The sequence below is a fragment of the Salarias fasciatus genome, chromosome 5, assembly GCF_902148845.1.
Source record: "Salarias fasciatus chromosome 5, fSalaFa1.1, whole genome shotgun sequence".
NCBI lineage: Eukaryota > Metazoa > Chordata > Actinopteri > Blenniiformes > Blenniidae > Salarias > Salarias fasciatus.
In genome coordinates, this window is record NC_043749.1 from 5,831,490 (window position 1) to 5,854,277 (window position 22,788).

The 22,788-nt window shown below is 42.8% G+C and overlaps 1 protein-coding gene and 1 non-coding gene across 2 annotated transcripts; one reads left to right on the top strand and one right to left on the bottom strand.

The window, feature by feature from the left end:
* The first annotated feature begins 551 nt into the window (after positions 1–551).
* LOC115388234 (protein kinase C delta type-like) lies at positions 552–21,932 on the top strand. The gene is made up of 17 exons (XM_030091256.1): positions 552–740; positions 12,779–12,895; positions 13,129–13,407; positions 15,116–15,266; positions 16,303–16,334; positions 16,437–16,522; positions 16,994–17,123; positions 17,259–17,359; positions 17,464–17,545; positions 17,720–17,853; positions 19,179–19,352; positions 19,525–19,616; positions 19,730–19,792; positions 19,905–20,043; positions 20,199–20,387; positions 20,501–20,629; positions 20,707–21,932. Exons 2-17 carry the CDS (start codon positions 12,787–12,789, stop codon positions 20,863–20,865), a joined length of 2,049 nt encoding a protein of 682 aa, XP_029947116.1. The 5' UTR covers positions 552–740; positions 12,779–12,786; the 3' UTR covers positions 20,866–21,932.
* trnae-cuc (transfer RNA glutamic acid (anticodon CUC)) lies at positions 13,720–13,791 on the bottom strand. The gene has a single exon. It is a non-coding gene; the product is annotated as a tRNA-Glu (tRNA).
* Positions 21,933–22,788: the final 856 nt, after the last annotated feature.

Here is a 22,788-nt window from a genome sequence, read left to right on the forward strand (position 1 = left end):
TTGGCTCTCAGTGTTTCGTTACAGTAATTTTAAAAATCGATGTACTCTGACATTTTTATGATTTGCTGGATTGGAGTCTCTTACAAGTTGGTTTTGGCCCACACCTGTGGGTTTGGTACATTTCTGGGAGGGAGCTGGTGCTTTCTAATAACTTTAGTGCAAAAAAAAAAAAACAAAAACATAAATGATAGCAACAGTTGTAGTCTGTATGTGAAGGCCTATCAAATGTTAAATGTGGCTGAAGCCAGTGAAGAGAGGGCTCCTCCTCTTCTTCACTGTACTCTTGGCGTGAGTCAAGCTGCTTTATTCTGCTGCAGCGGCTGAAACATGGCAGTTTCAGGTCGCCAGTCCAGTTCTGCGGGTTCTGAGTTTCAATTTTAAATAAACTGGAGAGAAAAAGGGGTGAAGGGTAAAGACATACACCATTTACCTCACGAATAGTTTACTGGAGACACACTGGTGTGTGTGTGTGCGTGTGTGTCTGTGCGCGCGAGTCTCTGGGAGTCCACCTGTGTGACGTCACGCGCTGGTTCCAGTGCGGCGACGTACAGTCGCGCGGCGGCACGCAGAGCAGAAGCAGACGGTCTGAATGAGCAGCGGGACACTTCTGCACTTCCTCAAAAGCCTCCCGAGCCGCCTCAGCGTCAAAACTCCGGGGAAACTCTGCTACGGGCAGCGATAAAGCTCTCCCTGCTCGTTCCTCGGTTCGACACGACATTTTCCAGCGCGGTGAAAGGCGGGTAAGTCACGGCTTTGACTGGAAGTTATTGGGACAAACTTGAGCTCGGGTGTTCGGCGGCTCTGAAAGGAGCCGTGCTTCCTCGCCCGCGGGCTGTTTACAGTTTGCCTGCTCGCTCTGACCTGTATGTTCACCCCTGACTCCGCGCAGCCCTAGTTGAGGAGTGTTGCTGCTGTCGCGGAAAATCTCTGTTTTTCTTGGTGTCCGTTACGTAAGAACGTGAGAAACTCAAAAAAAAAAAAAAAAAAAAAGTTTCAGTATTTCAGGTCCGCGAACAAAACTTCACTTGCCTCATTTCTGCACCGTGCCTTCCCCAAATACCTCCAGAAAGGACTCTTGTCCCATGGCAACAGTCTTTTTCACAACCAAAACAACATAATTTACCCGTGTCAATACATTTAACCTTCAAACGGCTACAGAGGAATTCAAATAATCCCTCCAGGTATCAAAATATCTTCTCGAATCACACATTTTCGGTTTTGGGATTTCCCTACCTCTAAAAGCTAAGTGAAAGGGCTTAAGTTAAGTCAAATATAATCTCCTCAATCGCTGCTGTAGGGAATATGAGTTGAAGTAATGCCAAATGAACAGGTGAAAACAGTACTGGAACGATGTAGTCCGATACAGCTGCTGAAATTGTTAAAAGAAAAAATGTTTAATTAAAAGTATAACTTATTCTCATTCAAAGTTACTTAGTATTTTGTTTGTTGAACAAAACTTATTGGCGACAGAAAGCAGATCAAAATGTTCTCGTCCACAAACTTGTTGAGAGTTTAGATTTTTTCCCCCCAAAACGTGTGAAATAGTGTAAATTGTACTTAATTATGAGTTGAAAATTTACCATTATTGCACAAGTACTCCAAATACTCCAAGATTACTGTAATGGGTGTATTTGTAATCTGTTACTTCCACTCACAGTTGTGCATGCAGTATGTCTGTTCTTCCTGAAACTGAGTTGTGTTGACATCCATGTAGCTCATTTCAGTGGGCAGGACAATAACAGTCTGACTGTCATTCTTATGACTCATCGTCAAAACACGTGGCGTTAACCTAGTTTCTTTATTCCGCGCTGGGTTAAGAGTATTTCCAGTGAATCTCAGGATGTGTGTCCAGTGTTGTGGTGTGTTTTTGACAGATGATGCCATTGTTGGTTATTACAGAGTCAGTACAGATGATGAAGGGTCGCTGGCGGACTATACTGCTCGCCTGAGACTAAAGTCCATCAACTTGACGTCTCAAAGGTTCTTCCCGTTTATTGCACTTAGGCTGAAACAATGGGAACATATTTAGTCATCGTCGTGTCACATATTTACTTTGTTTCCTCAGATACGTACAGCATGGTGTCTTTAACGTGTCGGCTGTTGACCTATAAACGATCAAAAGGGACGACGTGGGAGTTACTTGATGGCACTGCTCTATTTGAAACAAGCGTCGGTAGTGAAGATTAGCCTGCATTCTTGTGACTGTAAACAAGTCGGCCTTGCTCTGTCTGCAATCAGTTACATGACTTGTCAGTTCTCCAGGTGCTCGAATCAAATCGCACCGTTTTGAAATCTCCTTGCACTGCTTGCAACAAGCCTTGAGTCTCACACTACTGCACAATGCTGCGTGCAAGACTCTGTATCCTGTTGTTATTTTCTGAAGGCAGCACAGCTTTGCGAGCACATGTAATATTATCTGCCTGCAGTCGCTGGTGTGTCAATATTGGCTTGCAGCGTCGTGAGATGCTTGGAGGACACACTGGGGACATCTGCTGAGTGAGCAGCTGCCCCTGCAGCTCTGATCTCTCCATAGTGCAACACACACATTATGAGCCCATGCAGTTTTGACAATGTCTAGTTTGATACTTTACAATGCAGAATAGTTGGAAATATTTAAAAAGCTCAAATCGTAAACGACAAGGACAAGCTCCTTGTCGTGATTGAAATAATAATATTGCTGCCCTAACATGGGAGTGTTTTGTTCTCTCAGTTGAAAAAGTCTATTTCGTGTGGTGTATGTTCTTTATCTTCTATCTCTGCTAAGATGCCTGAAGCACAAGTTCTTTTAATTTACTTTATTTAATCTTTTTTGGCAGTACTCAACTCAAAAGTAGAAACTTATGAACAATCATTTGGCACAAATAGACACAGTCAGCTCTGGATGATGGTAATATTTTGGTTTGTCCATGTTCTTTCTCTCTCTTCCTTCTCCCTCAGCACGGTTTCCTCCTTGGCTCCACTGGGTCACTTTTTTTTTTTTTTTTTGTCTGACTTAAGTAAACCTTTGTAAACTGTGAGAGGGGCAGAAATGGACACCACTTTTAATGCACACTGGAAAGAACACACTCACATTGTGTTTGTATCATCTTCTGTGGACACTGCACTCACTTGCATTCATTTCCTGCAGACTTACAGTCATCTCAACGTTTACTACTACCTGCCAACCCAAACCTTAGTTTACTCTGAACACATGTTGAGATCTGACTAAAATAAACCCCCTGTTCCGTATTAAATACCTGCTTGTTTAGTCATTAATGTCCAGGGACATGCAGTTGGTTCAAATGCATTCTGTGCAGATGCAATAAAATCAACCACCTTTACCGGCTTAATAAGTTACCCTTCCTTTAACTGGCTTTAACCGTCTGACCTGCTTATCGGGTCATCACATAAAAATGTGTTGGATTTCCTTTATTGACACAAGCTTTTTGTTCCCGTGCAGAGAGTACGTAAAGTCTCCATATCGTGACTTTGGTAAAGGATTTAGGTCCAAACAGCCATGATAAATACTGTACACACACAGGCAGACGTGCACACACACGGAGGCAGGATTCATTGCGTGCTGGTGTAACAGGTTTGACGTCCTGTCAAACAGCTTAGTGGCGCTCAGAAAGAAAGAGCCTGGGAAATAAAAAGACTGTTGCTCCACAACAGTTATAGCATTTCAGTCCACGTGTAATGAAAGTCTGAACACGCGGCTGCATTAAGATTCGCTCGCGTGGTTTGGATTGAAGGGCATTCGGAGGTGCAAAATAAAACGATCGCAGCACGTACCACTGGAATAAATGTATCCCAGCACAGATTCGTCTGACTCTGACCTTGAAGCAGAAACATCAGCTCCCTTCATCTCGTCAAACCTCTCGCTCGCTTTTCTTTCCTGTCCTGATTTAACCTGACCACCAGGCGCCTGTGTGTGTGTGTGTGTGTGTGTGTGTGTGTGTGTGTGTGTGTGCTCGAATGTCAATTGAAAATAAGAAAGGCAGATCATTTAACATTGCAGAAGTGCAAATATTTTTCTGTTGGTGTGCTTCATCTGTTGACGTTACCTGTGTTGAGTGTGTATGAACTGGAAAGGGTTAGTGAGAGAAAGGAACGCCTTTATTCTTTCAAGCCAAGCCGTCTCAACTGAAATTCATTAAAGGCTGCTTTGTTCAAAGTTATTTAGTGTGTGTGTGTGTGAGTGTGTGTGTGTGCACGCGTTCTAGCAGGCGGATGTGCGCGTGTCGCGGCGAGTGCTTTCCAGACGGTGTTAATGCGTCAATATTACAATCCACCGTGTCTCATTAAAAGACTTATGGATTAAGCAAAGTTTTGTAAGAATTACATGTATTATTTTTAATGAGCGCGATACACTGTGTGCAGCAAACTTCCTCTCACGATGGGCAATTATAGTTTCCGCGTGGGCCACATAAGAAACTAGGAATGCTAAAAATGGACGAGCCATAATATTTATGAAAAAGTTTTCTTTGCCAGCTTTAGATTTTGGGATTGTTTGTATTCTGGTCTGTACTTATAAAGCTATAGCCTTAATTAAATAAGTCAGACCAACTGGCTGAAGACCGAAACCAACTTAATATTCTGGTACTCTCTGATAAAGACAGCTCTTGGTGTAATAGTGAATACTCGTTTCTCACAGAGGGAAGAAACTCATTTCATTTTAAGCATTTCACATGTTATCGCTGTGTGTTAATCAGTACCACTAAATGGCTCATTGGCATAATTGTCTCTCTTTTTGTTTTTTTTGTCCTCTGAGTTGCTGTCCAGGGTGTTCACCTCCTCACATTGTTAGCTTCAGCATTCTGGAACGTTATGCTGGTTAAAGAAGGAATTGAAAATAGAGGACAGCTACTGTTTGAGTTGCAGAAAGTGTGGTACTGCTGGATATTTCATGATATGCTGGTTCTCCTGGCTGCACTCAAATGTGCATGTGGGGTTTTTATTTCTTCACTGGTTTCTCAAATTATTATTATTTTAAGTTTTTTACACACATTTGCTATGTTTTTCTATGTGATATATAGGGCTGAAACGATTCATCGAATAAATCGAATAATTCGATTATAAAAAAGCTTCGAATTAAATTCAGTTGCTTCGAGGATTCGTTTGTTAATTGTGTACAGTGAAACTACCGTGAAACCGCTAGCGTGTAGCACCTGGAACTAAAGCGCAGCATGTTTCCACACGAGAGTGTAAGCCGCACGGACATGTCGGAGCAAGCAGATGGAGCACAGCGCGGTTAAACGACGCGAGGAATGGAGCTGCGTCAAAATACAATTGAAAACAAATGGGAACGCGCGTTCCACCAGCGACGAGACACGGACGCGGTGCGTTGTCGCGACACGTCAGACGCGTTTTCGCGGCGCGTCGGGGCGTTGAAGAGCAGAATCAAGAAAATGCTGGCGAAAAGGAGGAAGCACATCAAAGAAAACGCCAGAAAATGTCAAAAGTTTGGGACAACTTTAAGCGCGTTTGAGCTCGGTGCAAAGTTTGCACTGCCAAGCGGAGCTGGCATATGCTGGAAAAAAAAAAAGTGACTGTATTCTAAAATTGTTGTTTTGCACTCCTTTGAATGCACTTTAAAATTTTAGGGCAGCTGTCAGTTTAAAAAGGTGAATGTCCTCTTTTGGACTCAGCTTGAGTATTCTTATTTTTGTTTTTGTTTTTTGCACAAGACAGATGGCAAATTAATATCAATAGGAACTGTTTGATAATACTGAATATTGCCTGCCGTACTTGAAGTGTTCTTTAATAATCAGCTGTCATGTGCATTTTTTATAATGAAGGTAAGGCCTTAGCCCTCTCTCAGGTATTTTATTTATTTTTTATTCAAATAATTTGTGAATTTAAAGTGCAATGTTCATCCTAGCAATGAGTGTTCTTGTGCAGTTTAATAAATGTTACTGCAAGCATTAATAGTAGTTCATTTTTTTTGTCCGTGGTGAGTTTTATGCTTGCCAAAATAAAATAAAAAGAAATGTAAAAAATATATATATATTTTATCCGATGAATCGATTAATCGACCACATTAATCGATAGATTAATCGATTACTAAAATAATCGATAGCTGCAGCCCTAGTGATATATCAATAACTCTTGGTAACAAGCTGCATTTCATCCATTCCCAGGTTGTTTCTTTACAGACACCTCAGGTTCGGCACCATGCACCACAAGCAGAGAACTTCCAGTCTTCACTAATAGCACTGTTCAGTTTTCAGGAAGTATAGTTGATTTATTGTTATGCAGACATGGGTGGCAGCAGCTCAGACAGAGGAGTGGGGTGATTTCCAATCTCAAGGGTTATGATTTAATGTCCCAACTTACCCTGTCAGTGCTTTAAAGCATCCTTGAACAAGGTATTGAACCTCGCCTTGCTCCAGATCTTGAGTGGCAGCAGTCACCAGCATATTGAATAAATTGGTGAATGTAAAGTGTATTGAAAGTCCTCAAAAGTCATTAGTATCTCGACTGAGTCATTTTTCAGTTATTTATATTTATTTTTTCTAAATTTTCTATTGAACATGAACTGCAAAGCAATCTTGCTGCGCACTGCCAGTGGAGTATTACATAATGATCACAGATGTTTTCCATTTGGACTGTTTAGCTTCCAATGTAAAGACTTTTTTTTTTTTTTTTTAATTTCAGCGAACACATAGTGTAAAGAAGCAGGAGATGTTTGCACACACACACACACACACTCACACAGACACACACACACCCACACACACACACACACACACACACACACACACACACACACACACACACACACACACACACACACCAGGTTATTAGCTTTAGGTTTATCTCCACCCGTGCTCATACAGAGTTCTAATAAATGTCTAGAGCGTGTTTGCTCGGCTTCTCTGTGTGAGACTACAGAGTGAATTGAGCGTTTGACCTCGTCTCTTTTTCTGTCATGGCGTCTTACAGTAACTTTAGAAGACAGACGAACTGGAAGGACTGGAAACATTTGTCGAACGCAGAGCAGTCTCAGGGCACATTATCATTCCTCTCAGTTTTGATTGAAATATGTCAGATGTGCTTCAAGGCAGCGTCAAGACATTAACCTTTCAGTCTGTCACTATAGCTTGCACGACATCACCTGACACTTATGCCTTCATGGCACTCAGTGACAAAGGCATTGTTTCATATATGTTTGGTTGACTGGTTTTTAAAGTGGTTTTCACAACAAGTGATTTGTTCCTGGAACCGTCTTGAGCCTTTATGTCGGACCAGTTTTCAAGGCTTCAGGATGTTTTCTGTCATCAGTCACACAGACAGACACCAGTTCAAACTCACATCTCTGTTGCACCTGTTCTTTCTCAACTAGAAAGCACAGCTGTGCTAATGTCACGCTGGTCAAATGGTGTTGAGGTGGTAGATTAGAGGCGTTTATTGCCAATTTTCAAGATTTCTTTTTTTTGTCAAACTAATCCATATTGCATAAAGAGATTATTCCCTCATTTCTTGCCCCATTGGCTTGTTGTGGTAGAAAAGCCCCATGTGTCTGTTCTCTTCAGGTGAGCCATGGTAGAGAGCAGACATGCCAAAACACAGAAAACTGAAGCAGATAAGAACAGAGCTATGCTTCCATGAGTGGCAGAAATGTTTTCATCAGCAGTCTCAATTTGTGATTCGGCATTACTGAAGCCTGAATTTGATTGTTCTCTGTACACTCTGTGACCTGTGCGAGTCAAAGTGAAAGTATTCGTAAAGCTCTCATTACAATCAGCTGAGCTTGTGTTGTTCCTCATACCTGTTAACATGGAAGGCTCGACTGGAAGATGTATTGACTGAATGTAGCTGAGTCACGTACATCGTTTACCACCAGTCACTCATTCCTCTGAAGTCAGTTTGATATGTATGATTAGAAAAAGAGTTATTGTTTGGCTGTCAGACACCATCACGTACAGAGGGAGCAGCCATTTCTTACCCACAATCCTGTTTTCCAGGTGAATCAACTTCATTGAAATAAGTTCATTTTCTAAATTATTAGAAAGGCAACTTTATGCATTGGCAGATTTCAGTTGCGTGTGGGTCAAAACTCATGTTTTTTTTCGTGTTTAATGTTCATGTTCTGTTAAGCTGAAAGAGAATAAGCTTTCATGGTAAACCTGACTTTCTCACAGTGAAAAATACATTTCTCTCCAAAATGTTGTCACAATCCTTCAGGTTTAATAATTGCTTTCATGAATTGATTGGCTTTTGCGTCATAATCATTAAATTGATGTTTCTTCCACTGTTCTGCAGTAGTTAGGTCAGTAGTAGTCATGTCAGGTTCCACATGTTTGGAGAACATCATCCCAGAGAGTGTGATGCTTATTGAGTAGTTTATGAATGCACTTTTTTGTTTCAACTATAATTCTGCCTCTTGTTCTTCACCCAGTTTCCTCTACTTAATTCAGTGTTAAGTGAATGGATTGAACATTTGACTCACTGTAATGAAAAGGCCTGACTGCTGTGTCAGAAATAAGCTGTAAAAAATCACTTTAAGGGGGAAAAAATGACCCCCATAGGATCAGTTAACACTTTTATCTCATCTAATAAACCTTCAAACCACTTTTTCCTGCACAATATTGTTAGCCCTCCTCCTTGGACCATACTTTCTGTCAGAAATAACACAGGCGATTTCACGTTATTTATATGTTACATGATAGCGTTTGCCAAAACAAAATTCCGTCAAAATGCTTCTCTGTACCTGAATTCAGGTAGTTTGGTTTTTACATCTCATTGATCAGTGGCAGGTTTTGGTTCTTTTAAGTAACCAGAATACTCAAAAGTGACCAGATCTTGTTTTGCCTCATCAACCATAATTTGAGTTTATTAGTACAATCACGTAAACGATGCAGTGGAGTGGCTCCTGTGAACTTTTTAAGGGGACAGCATGTGAACAGACAACTGATCATTAGTATGATTGAGTTGCACAGTTGCATCGAGGTGATGTTCCTGAAGGTTAGCGCTACTGTAACATTCAATTATAGCTCGCCTCCGATGGGGATGAGACTGTAAGAGGATTATTAAGTTCAGGTCAGGTACAGACATTATTGTTTCTGCCTGTCTCATGGAAAAACTAATTATTTGATGTCTGTGTGTGTTGGAACACTGTCCTCGGGGAATTTCCCGAAAAGCTTGTACAAAACCCTTGAACTCCTTTGTGTTGTTGTGTTGGGTGAGGTCTTGGTTTTTCCACCTGAGCTATTTGCAGGCAGCACTTTTCACGCCGCTGATGTTATTCGTGACTCAGAAGATGAACATGGTGCTGTGACTCATGTTTGTCACTTAAATTCTGCTGTTGTCGGTAATAGTCTTTGTTGAGACTTGCTGATGGGCGAGAAAGAAGCTCCCTAACCGGCTCTACCAGCTGAATGACTGCTTCCAATAAGAGATATCTCCACTATTTCACTGCATACCAAACCATTGACTTGCTGTTGAGCACGGCTTTAGTGGTAGCCAGTTCTTTGTATACAGACACGCATGTTTGTTTCCATTACAGCATTGTGCTAGAGGTTAGTTCTAGGAATGTTTAAGGAAACATTGTTCCTTTATTATCCTAAGATGACTGGCACATACATTTTATGTTCAAGGGAAAGGTTTCTATTTTTGTTTGTTTGACCTTGAGGTGACCAATAAAATGATTTTCAGGATGTACTTGATGCAAAATACCCTGAAATGTAATAATAATGATAATAATAATAATAATAATAATAATAATAATAATAATAATAATAATAATAGTAATTGAATTCAGTTTTACTCACTTTTACAGAATAAAATACAACACATGAGGGAACATAGGTGACAGTATAGATGAAAAACTCCAGCAGACCAGAATCAGCGGTGGCACTTTCTGCTGCACTGATTGGGTTCTGGAAATAGAGAGAAAAGGATAAGGGGAGAGAGAGAGAGAGAGAGGAAATAACAAACAAATTGACAGCACCTCATCCACACGCTGCAGATTTAATGGGGGCAGGATGGACAGGTCACACACTTCAATGTCCACAGTCACAGAAAGAACAGAGAGAGAACAGAGGAAGGAATACAAGTTACAGCCGAGAGACACATGCTGGTGATGTGTGAAGGTGAGAAAACCAGAGAAGTTTTGTGCTTTCAACAAGCTGTCCCAGCAGTCTAAACCACCTGGACGCTACATTATGATGGAATTTATTTCATCCAGAAGTACAAGAAATTACTGACTTTGAGTTTTTTGTAACGAACATGGGAAAAGCTCTGAAGTTCTGTTCTGTTTAGCGTAATCTCGGCTCTGGCGTCTCAAGGTAATCAATGTCTGCAGCCATTTATGGATTCCACACTAATGCTTCTTCATTCCCTTCATTTGTTATTTTCCACAATGAAAACCACTGTTCAACACAACTGGTTAATGAGAATATTGCCTATTACATTTCTTCATAGATCATAGAATGACTTCTTCTTGTCAAGTCAAATGACATTTAATGCCATTTCTCACCCCATACCTTGTTCTCAAGGTTTTGCAGACCAGACTTCTTCTACAGTGACGAGGCATTTTCAGAGTATTCTCGCACTGAGGTAACAGGCCTTGGCTTCAGATTTCCTTTGCAAAGTAAAACTTAACTTGAGACTAACTTCGAGATTCTTAAAGGCACCAATCTGTGCATGTCGATAAACAGTTTCTGCGTCACTGGATGTCAAGAATATTGCAGCTAAATACAGTCAGTGAAAAACTGGCCTCTGTTTTTTTACTTTCCCACTTCTCTACCCACCCCTTCCCTGGTTGCATGTGCTCATTTTTTCCACTCTCTCCGGGGAAACAAGGCTCTCTTTTCTGCCTAATGTGTGTGTACAGAAGAAAACAGTGCAGGAGCAACCTGGGAGCAGACTTTTAAAAAGTTGTATTTAGACTTCTACTTGAAGCTGAAGCTCGTCCCCGGTAGTGTTTGTGTGTCGATGTATATACAGTTATTGAAGGCATCATGAGAGCCTCAGTAATTTGTGTAGGAGTCTTCAACATCAGCGTCTCCCTGCTACTGTTACGTGGCCGGGAAAACAAAGATTTCAGTGTCCTGAAACGTAGATTACTGGATAACTTCTGACTTTTAAATCTGTTAGAGCTCAGTTAGTAATTCACCTTCTCACTCAGAATGTTTGTTTAGGATTTCAGAGGCCTGTCGCTGCAGGGTACCACTGCCTCCCACTGATCGTGCGTGCGTTAGGTCTTTCAAAAAACAACTCAAGCCCCATATATTTTTACGAAGGCAAAGATTTACACGTGAGACGTAATATTTGCACGCACAATAACCTGCTGATAATGAGGAAATGTTCTCTTCTGACTCAGACTGTTGCCTTCTTGATTGCAGGTGCTGTCAGAAAATGCTTTAACCTGTAATGTTTCCTCTCATAAAAATTCAGGCAATTATTGTCGCCACTGCAGGCAGACTAAAGAGGTGATTTACATCCATCGAGAGCTTAAAATAGCACCTTGTGGCCCTTTTATAGGCTGAGCAGCATGCAGGTACACACATCACGTAATGGTTCAGTCACTTATGACCACAACGTGACGTGACATTCAGCAAGGTGCACAGCGGCATGCCTTTAAGCGAAACACTCCTTAAAGTGGTGACTTATTTAGAAACAAAGACGATATTTGACATTGGTTCTTACCACTTTTTTTTCAGTACTGAAAGAAATGAAAAATTGTATTTACAGATTACTGACTGGAAAATGTCACATCGTGTAACTGTGCAGCTAAAATCAGACACGGTTTTGTTTTTGTTTCCAAATCACTGACACACTGTCTCTCTTACTATTAAGCCAAGATTATGTTAATGCAATAAGAGACTAAAGCAACAAGAGCTCTGACTAATGAATTTAAAGTGGAACAAAAAGTTCAATGTGGAAATTCTTGGAGGAATTGGTTGCTGCTTTGGGCATTACTGTGTTGTCTAATGAGCATGTGACTCTGGAATTAAACAGCCTTGATCATACATGAAGTTTATTAGGTATTAGAGCAGTTTCTCAAACGTGAAGATAACAGGCTTAACTCTGACAACAGCCTCCTCTTTGTCTTGCGGTGATTGTTAATATAATAAAATGGTTAATAAATGATCACACTGTGTCCCAAGATATGATAATACAGCCGCAATGTGAGTCCTCCGAGCTGCAGAGCTGAAATGTTTGCAAATTCTCTTTTGCCTGTATTTTCAAACATAAATACTTCTATAAAGTGTCTGTGCTAATAGATATGTTGGTAGTTTCACCATCCACGTATTTCCTTCAGTAGTTTTTCTTCATCTCAAAAATTTAAAGGACAAAAAGAAACTTCTGGAAAAATCTCTCAGCTGCTTCCTAGATGAGGCCTGTTCCTCACTTCGAAGACTACAGACAACCTGTATCATTGTTAAATCTGTCAAGATGCAATAGATACCGGATTCCAGGTTTGCATTCGGTTTGATCAAACATGACTCAGGACAGCCGGTTCAAACTCCGTCTGAAGCTTATCAGTTTTCTCAGGTGTTAATTTGTCACCACCACAGTTATTACATTTCTCTAGTGAAGAAAGACTTTTTTTTTTTTTTTAGTGATCACCTCTCCGGTTCCCTTTCTGTCATTACAGGCATGTTCTTCATAAACTGGAATTGAATTGAAACTTCTACTTCCTGTTAGATTCCGTCTGAACTTTCTGTTTGTGCCTAAACCTCTTCCTTCTTGTTTTAGCTTCAGCCTTTGAGCAATGCAACCACACAATGACAGAAGTGAGACGGAAAGATGTCTCAAATGTCTCTTCTTTTTTTTTTTGTCCCTTTTCAAGGCGTCGCCATGGCACCCTTCCTACGTATCTCCATCAACGCTCACGAGATGGGCGCTCTGTCTCCGCTGTCTGACCCTCCCATCTGTGCCGTGAAGATGAAGGAGTCCGTCAACACAGGTATGTTCGGATGCGCACGTGCAAATGTAAGCGGTGCACTGAGTACCGTCCGCAGACGTCATGCGTTTAATTACTTTAACGTTCACCATCTGCTGATCTGAAAAGTCCACACACAGTCAGACCGTCCAGCTGCTGCAGGAAAGCCGTGCTGGAACCATTCCTGCACCGCTGGTGACTTTACCTAGACAACACATAACATTGTTTTCTATAATGACCCCAATGTTCTTTGACAGAGCGAGGAAAGACCCTCCTTCAGAAGAAGCCCACCATGTATCCCGCCTGGAAGTCCACCTTCGATGCTCACATCTACGAGGGCCGAGTCCTGGAAGTGGTCCTCATGCAGCAGGAGGGCTCCAAAGAGTCTCTGGCCAAGGCCACAGTGGGCGTGTCTGTGCTGGCAGAGCGCTGCAAGAAGTCTAAAACTGCTGGACGTGCTGAGTTCTGGCTCGACATGATCCCCTCAGGGAGGGTGCAGATGGCTGTGCAGTTTTTCCTGGAGAACGAGGACTCGGGTAATTCTTTTATTAATTTAAAAAAAAAAAAAAAAAGCCTCTAAAAATTGTTTTCAAGATCCATAGTATTTTCACTGCTTTCACAGAACGAGCCTCCATGTGCAAATTTAAAGGCAGTTTTCAATGATTTATATTCAGCCCTCTTTTTATTTCAAGCTTAGTTTGTCTCGAACATGAAAGAGCAGAGACAACAGCAGCTGAAGTCACAGGAAGGCTGCAGCTTTCACACTGAGCTGTGTTATCTGTCGAGACGCTGTTGTTTTAAGTGAGCAATTAGAAAAACACGTTCACAGGGTGAAGCTTAAAACAGTGTTCCCTGACCGGGAATCGAACCCGGGCCGCGGCGGTGAGAGCGCCGAATCCTAACCACTAGACCACCAGGGACTGGTGCTGTATGTGAAAGCTAATACCCCCCTGGCCAATGCCCCCCCCCCACCCTGTCATTGTTGCACCATCTCAGGATTCCTCCCCCTCTGGGTGGGTTCATGCTGCCCTCTGCTGGCTCCGACGCCGCCCCATCACTTTGTTCTGCACCGTACAGCCATACATTTACACATTTATGGAGTTCAATGTTCTTTGAACCAGTTGCACTGTTACTATCTGTCCACACGATGCTGTCGAAGCTGAAACTGCACGCTGGTTTCATGTTATGCTGAACTCTGCAGCTCACTGCAGACGAGGCCTCGTAGCTGAACTGACTTCACCATTAACACTAAATCAATTTGTTAAAACATCATCGCAGATAAGCTGCTCTTAACAGCTTGGATTCAGTTTCAAATTGATATTTTTATTGGCTTTTAGACATCGTTTCAGTCTGAGTTTATCAGTGTGAAGCAGGGATTGGTAGCTCAGGGAGGGAAGCCGGCCCACTGCGTCGACACAAAGGGGTCCAGGGTGAGATTTACACATGGGTCTCTCTCTGATGGGAGTTTCTGTGTGGGAGGAACCCATCCGGGGTTTACCGTTCCGGATTGGAGAGGTGACATGCGATGGGGGGGCCATCATTACGAAAGAGCTCCATATTCCATCAGCTCCCTCCTACACGCTCCGCAGGTTTCCTGAAAAGCAGCCCAGGGTATTTTTAGGCATGTGTGAACAGCCCTTATAATGCTATCGGTCTGTCTGTCTCTCTCTCACTCCCACTTTCTTGGCTGGGCTCACCGATGCGCTGTCCAAACATGAACATCTGCCAGGAGAATGGCAGATAGGAAATGAGTTTATCTCCCTCACCTCATCACTCTTGTCAGTTTCTCATGTCGATTAGTTGTAAAGCTTCAGCCTTTTTTAATTGTGTGTAATCAGCCCCGTCACTCACATCCCTTTCAGTGTTTCTCCGCTGTGTTTGCCTCTCTCACGCCTCCTATTGCTGACCTGACCCAAACCTGTATCACTTTGCTTTTCCAGGAGGGTTGGGTCTGAACCCCCCCCCCCCCCCCCCCCCCCCACTGAATTGTTTTAGTATGCAATACACACAAATGCAGGATCTACTTTTACTCTAACATCATTTAACGATCTTTGCAATATTTTTATGAAGGATTATATAATTGAAAATACTTCATGAGGCTTAAAAAGACTCAGCATGCCTCACGTCACTTTGATTTATGTCGTCAAATCAATTTAAAGTCAATTTGGGTTTCTAGCGCAGTCTGTATGTTTGAGTGAAAATGCTATAATTTGATTTGCACATTGATTTCTTTGAAACCGCCAGTGAAGGCCCCGCCTCCAGAAGGAGTCCTGACCATCAACAGGCGGAGAGGCGCCTTCAAGCAGCCCAGGGTTCACTGCATCAAGCACCACGAGTTCATCGCCGTCTTCTTCCACCAGCCCACCTTCTGCTCCGTGTGCAGGGAGTTCGTCTGGTGAGACGCCGTCGCCCGGCCTTCGCAGCACGACGACTGTCACTGCAACACTTTCAAAATTGCTGTTTGGTCATGACTTACCCAGAAGCCGCTAATTTGCCTGTCGGCTTGTTTTTCCACATTATCATTACGGCATTGTGTTTCCATTAATATGCCGCTGGCAAGGCTTTGATAAATCCACGCTATTTGTGCCATCAGCCCCTTATAAGTGCTTTGGGTGCCAAATGAGACAAAAACATCAGGAGGAAAAGTCCGTCCCACCAGCTGTGTTTACCAAACAATCAATTCGTGGTTGTGGTTCAGTGAATGGAGCCGTTCAGAGGGGCCGAATAGGTGGGCGAGGTCGGGGAAAGAAGAGACAACTGCAGAAGTGCTGTTGTGCGAATGAGTCACTGTCGAGGGAAATCCCACAAGGCCGCCGTGTTGTGTTCCAGCTGTATCAGCAGCGCTAATCTGCCATCCAGGCGGCTGCGCTATCTCCCCAAACTACTGTCTTATCAGTCCCGTGTGACGCTGGCCAGAGGAAATCTGAGGTTTGCTTTAGTTTGCGCCACTGTGTTTTACACCCTGTAGCCACTTGTCATCGGAGCGTTTTTTTGTACGTTATCCGTTTCGGTCTTACAATGTGAGATTTGGAGGATAGCTGAAGGAATTTGTTCCTCAGATTTAAGCGTTGCCACATAGTGGTCAAAGTATAGATCACACTTTTACAGTTTAAAGATGCGTCATTAGAATTTAAATAGTTTCTTGCGTGATTGAGGTGACAGAAGGGAGCCATTGTCGTACTGTTTATCCGTATTTCTGAGTTTACTTTTTTAGATAATAATCACCAATAGCTTAATTTTCCATTGCATGCTGGATAAACAAGACCTGACAGGCTGAAGTTAGCCACACAGCACGATGCATAGACATCAAGTGACTAACTTCGTAACAGTTGGTTTATATCTCAGCTCATTTAAATGAAGTGATAAAAATGTTGATTCAGTAACCGCACTGCATTTGGTGAATATTCAGTCTGACCTTCTGTCTCCTGCAGGGGCCTGAACAAGCAAGGTTACAAGTGCAAACGTGAGTCTTTCATCTGCTTCTCTTGATAGTTTTAATCCAACTTAATCCTGGTATCACTGCTAACATGACATTTGATTTTTTTTTTTTTTTTCCCCCTACCAGAATGCAATGCAGCAATCCACAAAAAATGCATCGACAAAATCATCGGCAAATGCACCGGAACAGCTGCCAACAGCCGTGACACCATGGTGAGTGAACCCGCTCCAGCATTAATGCAAGAGTTCAGCTCGCGTCCGGCTTCACGCTGGCAGTAAAGGGAATCTTACTTTTTACCGTTAGCGACGCTGATTTCATGTCCTTTGTTTCCCCGTCAGGAGCTCAATAATGACTTTATATTATCTGGTTGCTCCCTGCTGTATTTGATGAATTGTGCACTGAGGTGTTCATTCATCATTAAATTACCCAATATTTTCAGGTCATGGCTCTTTATTCTCCTGCTCAAAGAAACGCTGATCCAAAACGATAGACCCAGGCCAAAGTTTTTAAACAGCATCAGTAATGAATTCTCTGTTCAAATCATTCGAGGCACAATCACAGCTACTGACGTTTGCCGGCCACGGAGAAGCATCTAACATTCGCTCAGGCCCACACGCGTCGCTTTCAATCATGCATTCCAGATTTTTGATTTTTTTTCTTTCTTTACATCCTTCACTTTTCAGTTCCAGAAAGAGCGTTTCAAGATTGACATGCCGCATCGCTTCAAGACCTACAACTACCGGGGCCCCACGTTCTGCGACCACTGCGGCAGCCTGCTGTGGGGCCTCTACAAGCAGGGCCTCAAATGTGAAGGTGAGGCTGACGAGTCTGAGTTTCACTTTACCTGCGTCAAATATTCCATCTGCTGCTCGCGCCTCTAACACTTCTCTTGCTCTCTCTCCCTCTCTCTTTCAATGCATCTCCACATTTTTCCACATGGCTGACCAGACTGTGGCATGAACGTACACAGTTACTGTCAAACTAAAGTGGCCAATCTGTGTGGGATCAACCAGAGGCTGCTGGCGGAGGCTCTGCATCAAGTCTCAATTGTTTGTATAGTCCCAAAATATTTTCTTGCATTTAAAGGAAAGAAAAAGCAAACTTGTCATTATGAATGGAAAATGGAATTCAATACATTTTTTTTGTTGGCTAGAAATCCAAGAAGAACGATGACTCCATGGGAGCAGATGTTGGAATCTACCAAGATGTCAGAAATCCTACAACAGACCCTCGGGGTGAGATATTGTAGCACTGACTTGTATTACTGAGCTGTTCTTTTTCTGTCAAGTGGATTTTATTGTATCTCATTCATCACCTAAATGTTGTATCCCTCGCTGCATTGATTTGCATGTATATTTTGTATGATTTGCATTTTCATTGACTCAAAATGTGCAAACGTGTACCTACAGCACAGGACAATGGCAAGGCTGTGTTACCGACCCCCATGACCCAGATCGCGATCCCGAGCATGCCTCCCAGGGTGCACCTCACCCTCGACCACCTGGTGTGGATAAAGGTGCTCGGAAAAGGCAGCTTTGGAAAGGTATGGCCTTTGATCCAATTCCAGTATGAAATGGAAGGCAGTGTACACTCATCAAAGTGTTACACACACACACACACACACACACACACACACACACACACACACACACACACACACACACACACACACACACACATATTAAAAAAGAAAAAAAATCTAATTTTACTGTTGTCCAAAGATGAAGGTTTTGTGGATGAACTTGACTGAATGTGAACTTGGAAATAGTAAAATATGAAAGAATCTGTTATCATAAGTCTATATCTTTACCTGTTATCGGGGTTGTGCAGCTTTCACGATCAAAAGAGCTCTTCCACCTAATGGAGTTTGTATCGAGCCTCAACACATTTCTGACCTTAAAAAAATGATGGATAACTCTGATGATCATATACTAAAGCTGTAGTTTATGTAGTATTAATGGAATTAAAATACCACAAATCAAACCCAGCAGCGATTTGTGCAGCTGTCACAGCAAATAAAACACCAAACAAAATGCACTTCCTCGTGTCGGTCTGCTGAGATTTAACTGCAGCACTGAACTGCACAGGCATTTTTGAGTCCTCCAGACATGGGAAAATGATACAAAGAATGTTTTTGTTTTAATTGCCACATGCTAAGAAAACACTGTTTTGCCTCATTTAATGAAAGCCTTTTTTCCTCATAAATGTTTCTTTTTGATGTGAGATTTATCTCGAGGTACCATACCGAGGTCTGACTCACCTTCAGAGAAAGATGATGACAGAAGGATGTGACGCACATTCCGCCCAACAGCGTATTCTTTAATTTAAGAGCATTTGTCACCTCCAATCACAAAATAATAATCCCTCTGAAAGAGTGGCTGCTATGATCCTAAATTAAATGTAAATAAAAAAAAAAAAAACAGTTTGTTTACTTGTCATTTCGTGAGCGTTACGAGGAGCCTGGAGAGAGAGAGGGGGGCAAAAAGCAGCGTGTTGCTCGAGTTTTATTCAAATCAATCAATACTCAAAACAAAGGAAAGGAGACGTTTGAAACCACAGAATCTGAACACAAATAGATTCTGGCTCTCAAAGGCACACGTGTGTAATTTTCTGTTATTCGCTCAGGAGCTGGAGTTAACCTAGATACCTGGCCTGATCAATACACCCAGCCCTCTGCCTTTGAATTGACCTCCCTCACACTGCCGTAGCAGCCACTCAGAGATTCTACTTGTTCATCTTTCACGACGGAGGAAAATCAGTATTTGGTTAAAGTGTGCAGTTATTTGAGGGAAGCAGAAGTCGAGTGTCTGAAACAGACTCTGAGAAGCTGCTGTGAACGCTCCGATAACGTAATCCTGACTCTCACAGGTGCTGCTGGCCGAGCTGAAGGGAAAGGGTCAGTACTTCGCCGTGAAGGCCCTTAAGAAGGACGTGGTTCTCATGGACGACGACGTGGAGTGCACCATGGTGGAGAAGAGAGTCCTGGCCCTCGCCTGGGAGAACCCCTTCCTCACTCACCTCTACGCCACGTTGCAGTCTAAAGTAAAGAGCGCGCACGCTGAACATCTGCTGTCATGAAGCGTGCTTTGAGAGGGAGGCTGCAGCAGCAGGAGATACTCACTCCCAGCCTGATTTATCTCAGCGCAGCCTGCTTGACACCACAGACACACACACACACAGCCTTCATGTCTCAATTGTTTTGTTGTTTGCACAGGAGCACCTCTTCTTTGTGATGGAGTACTTGAATGGAGGCGACTTGATGTTTCACATCCAAGACAAAGGCCGCTTCAACACCGCCAGAGCGACGTGAGCGCACACGGATAAACGGCGTTAACATTGGTTATCGCTCACTAGACGTCTTCTGTATTTACTTCCAGTATGGCAGCACTGTTTTTAACAGTTGTTTTCTTAACGCTTAGGTTCTATGCAGCCGAGATCATCGTGGGACTGCAGTTCCTCCACTCAAAAGGAATAATCTACAGGTGCGGCCCAGCAGTCCGACTGCGGTCTGTTTAACTGCCACAGAGGAAACCAGGGGAACGCTTGCTTTTTACCGTCTGGTCGCTTCCATTGTGTCCCTGTGTCTCTCCACAGAGACCTGAAGCTGGATAACGTGATGCTGGACAAAGACGGACACATAAAGATCGCAGACTTTGGCATGTGCAGGGAGAATGTGTTTGGAGAGAGCAAGGCGACCACCTTCTGCGGCACGCCGGACTATATCGCGCCAGAGGTTTGTCTCGGAGCCCGTTTGAGATCACATTTTGAGGCTTCGTCATCAAATTCCTCTTAAAACTGCCCCCTACTGGCTGTGGAGAGGTGCTGCAGCATGTACAGCCTCTCATACTTTTCCCCCTCATGAGCCCGTTGGTTTGTGTTTTTTCTTAGATCCTGCTGGGGCTGAAGTACACGTTCTCAGTGGACTGGTGGTCGTTTGGCGTGCTGGTGTACGAGATGCTGATCGGTCAGTCGCCCTTCCAAGGCGACGATGAGGAAGAGCTGTTTGAAGCCATCCGGACGGAGTTCCCTCATTACCCGCGGTGGATCTCGAAGGAGGCCAAGAGCTTGCTTGAGCAGGTCGATATTTGAATTTACTCCTGATACACACCATGGTATTCATACCAACAGTATTATGGGTCCGTTTGAGCTGCTTCTGTCAATAAATGAATCGTCTTCCGTCGTCATTTTAGCTGTTTGAGCGAGACCCCTGCCGCAGACTGGGTGTGATTGGTAAGATCCGTGAGCACCCGTTCTTCAAATCCATCAACTGGACGGCCCTGGAGAGGAGAGAGGTGGAGCCTCCTTTCAGGCCCAAAGTGGTACGAGCGTGTCGTTTTCTCGCTACAAATGGTGTAACTCATAATGTGCCTCTAATCCCTGACCGGCCCGTCCACAGAAATCTGCCAGTGACTACAGCAACTTCGACAGAGAGTTCCTGAGCGAGAAGCCACGTCTGTCCCACGGTGACAAAAACCTCATCGAGTCCATGGACCAGAACGCCTTCGCCGGCTTTTCCTTCGTCAACCCGAAACTGATGACCCTGATAAGAAAATGAAAGCTCCGACCGAATGTGTGAGAAACAGGGTTTCATGTTGACACGAGGAAAACAGACTCCTCCCACACACACTCCCTTCACGCCCTGTGATCAACAGGGATTGGCCTGGACTTTTCCACTTCCTCCTCCAGAGGGTAAAATGTAATAAAACTGTCTTCTGAACCAGTATCCAAAAGCATATGAATCTCCTGGAAGGAAAGGGAGACTCTTCCGTGAGCAGTGTTCATGTAACCAACGCTGGAGGGATCGTTCATGATATATTTATTCTTTTGGTAAATTTCTGTCATTTCCCCATGTGATCAAAACTTCAAATCATTCGCTGTACTGTAGGATCAAAATTGAAATCATAAGCATGAAAGGCTTATCTCGTTATCCAAGCACGAGGCATTGCACTGCGCTTCGGCCGCCCGTACGTCTCCCTGCAGATCTCATCTGCTGTGTGGTACGACACGCTCCGACGCCGCCGCTGTAGCCGGGATCGCTGTCTGCTGGTGAACGACTCCTCAGCCGGCCGAGGCGTCGTCCAGAGAAACGTTTGAAATAACCGAGTGGCTATAAACGCTTCTGATTTTAAGTATTCATGTTCTGGATTATTGTATCTGACCTCCTGGCTGCCTGTGCCGTCTTGACAAACCCCTGGCTGCATTCCTCAGAGATAATCTTTTAAATTTAGCACGGGTTCACGTCGTCTCTTTCGTCTCCTCCACGCTGCTGGTGTCAAATGTCATTCTGAACATGAAAGCAAAGCGCGGTACAAACAATCATTCCACTTGTAATATGAATTTTCTGTAAGGAGCTGTGGCAGCGGCGTGGTATTTAACCCGTACCTGTATACGTTTTGAAGGATTTGTCTTTTTTTTTTGACTGCCAGTGGGGCATTTTGCTGTAAAAACAGATCTTTAGTTTGTCTTATTTTACTTGAATGTAGGAAATTTAACGTGAAAATAATAGTACTGTATAAATGAAATTATTATGTCCGTTATGAGCTGTCTGAGTTATGGGTGTACTTTTTTTTACTTTCATCTTTTACATTTGATTCTCAATAAATATATTGTGAAAATAAGGTATGCCAGCTGTCATTCACTTTATCATTTCAGCCACATTTGTTGTGTCTTGATGTTAAATTCACTCAGGAAGAAAATTGCAGGTTTAGAAACCGATGTTTCTGTCATCCAGACCACGTTGTGGCCTTTTTGTTGTTGCTTTCACAAAATGACAAGTAAATCTTATCGTGCACTTCGAGGAGAGAAATGTCAAAACGTAAAGAAAACATTTCTCTCAGTGTTTTGTTTCCTGAAACTTGCAGCTACAAAAGCTCATGGTTAAGGTTGTGTTTTCAGGCGAAAACCCTCGGCGAGCTCACTGTGGATCAATTAAAAAATGGAAAAGTCCACAAGGAAAACACTCATTTGGTTTTATTGCCAACTATGGTGGTTCTCCTTTAGGCTGCATTTCTGGAGAAGATTTAAGAAGCAACAAAAAAGGGTCAAAGAGAAAGACAGCTGCACCACATTTCTAAAATACACTGAGCTACAATTCTGCATTGTTGTAAAAATTAGAATGAAATTCCAAATATCTCTGTTGTTAGCCAACTGCTCCTCAAATTGCTCTCTTGTACGTCAAGTAACCTTATTTATTTTACTTTTTACTAATTTCAATTCAGCAGATTTAGATCTTTTTCAGTTTTTGGATTTGGTTTCATTGGGATTGTTTGTTTTGTTTTAAAATGGGAAAAAAAAATGGGATGACCTGGAGAAGACTCGCTCACAGTGAGAAAGACATAGGTTCAAGTTTGAGCCCTTCCTTTGTGGTCCAGGAAAATGTATTTATACAGCACCAATCATACACTTAACAATTCAGTACCTCACCAGAAAATAAATTAAAACAAGGCGATTAAGAGTCTTAATCTTAAATGATTATGAA

Excerpts from the sequence above, each read along its gene's own strand:
- LOC115388234 (XM_030091256.1), top strand. The coding sequence starts at position 12,787 with ATGGCACCCTTCCTACGTATCTCCATCAACGCTCACGAGATGGGCGCT. Across the intron at positions 16,523-16,993 it reads CCAACAGCCGTGACACCATG|TTCCAGAAAGAGCGTTTCAA; the intron begins GTGAGTGAACCC and ends TTCACTTTTCAG. Across the intron at positions 20,630-20,706 it reads CTCCTTTCAGGCCCAAAGTG|AAATCTGCCAGTGACTACAG; the intron begins GTACGAGCGTGT and ends GCCCGTCCACAG.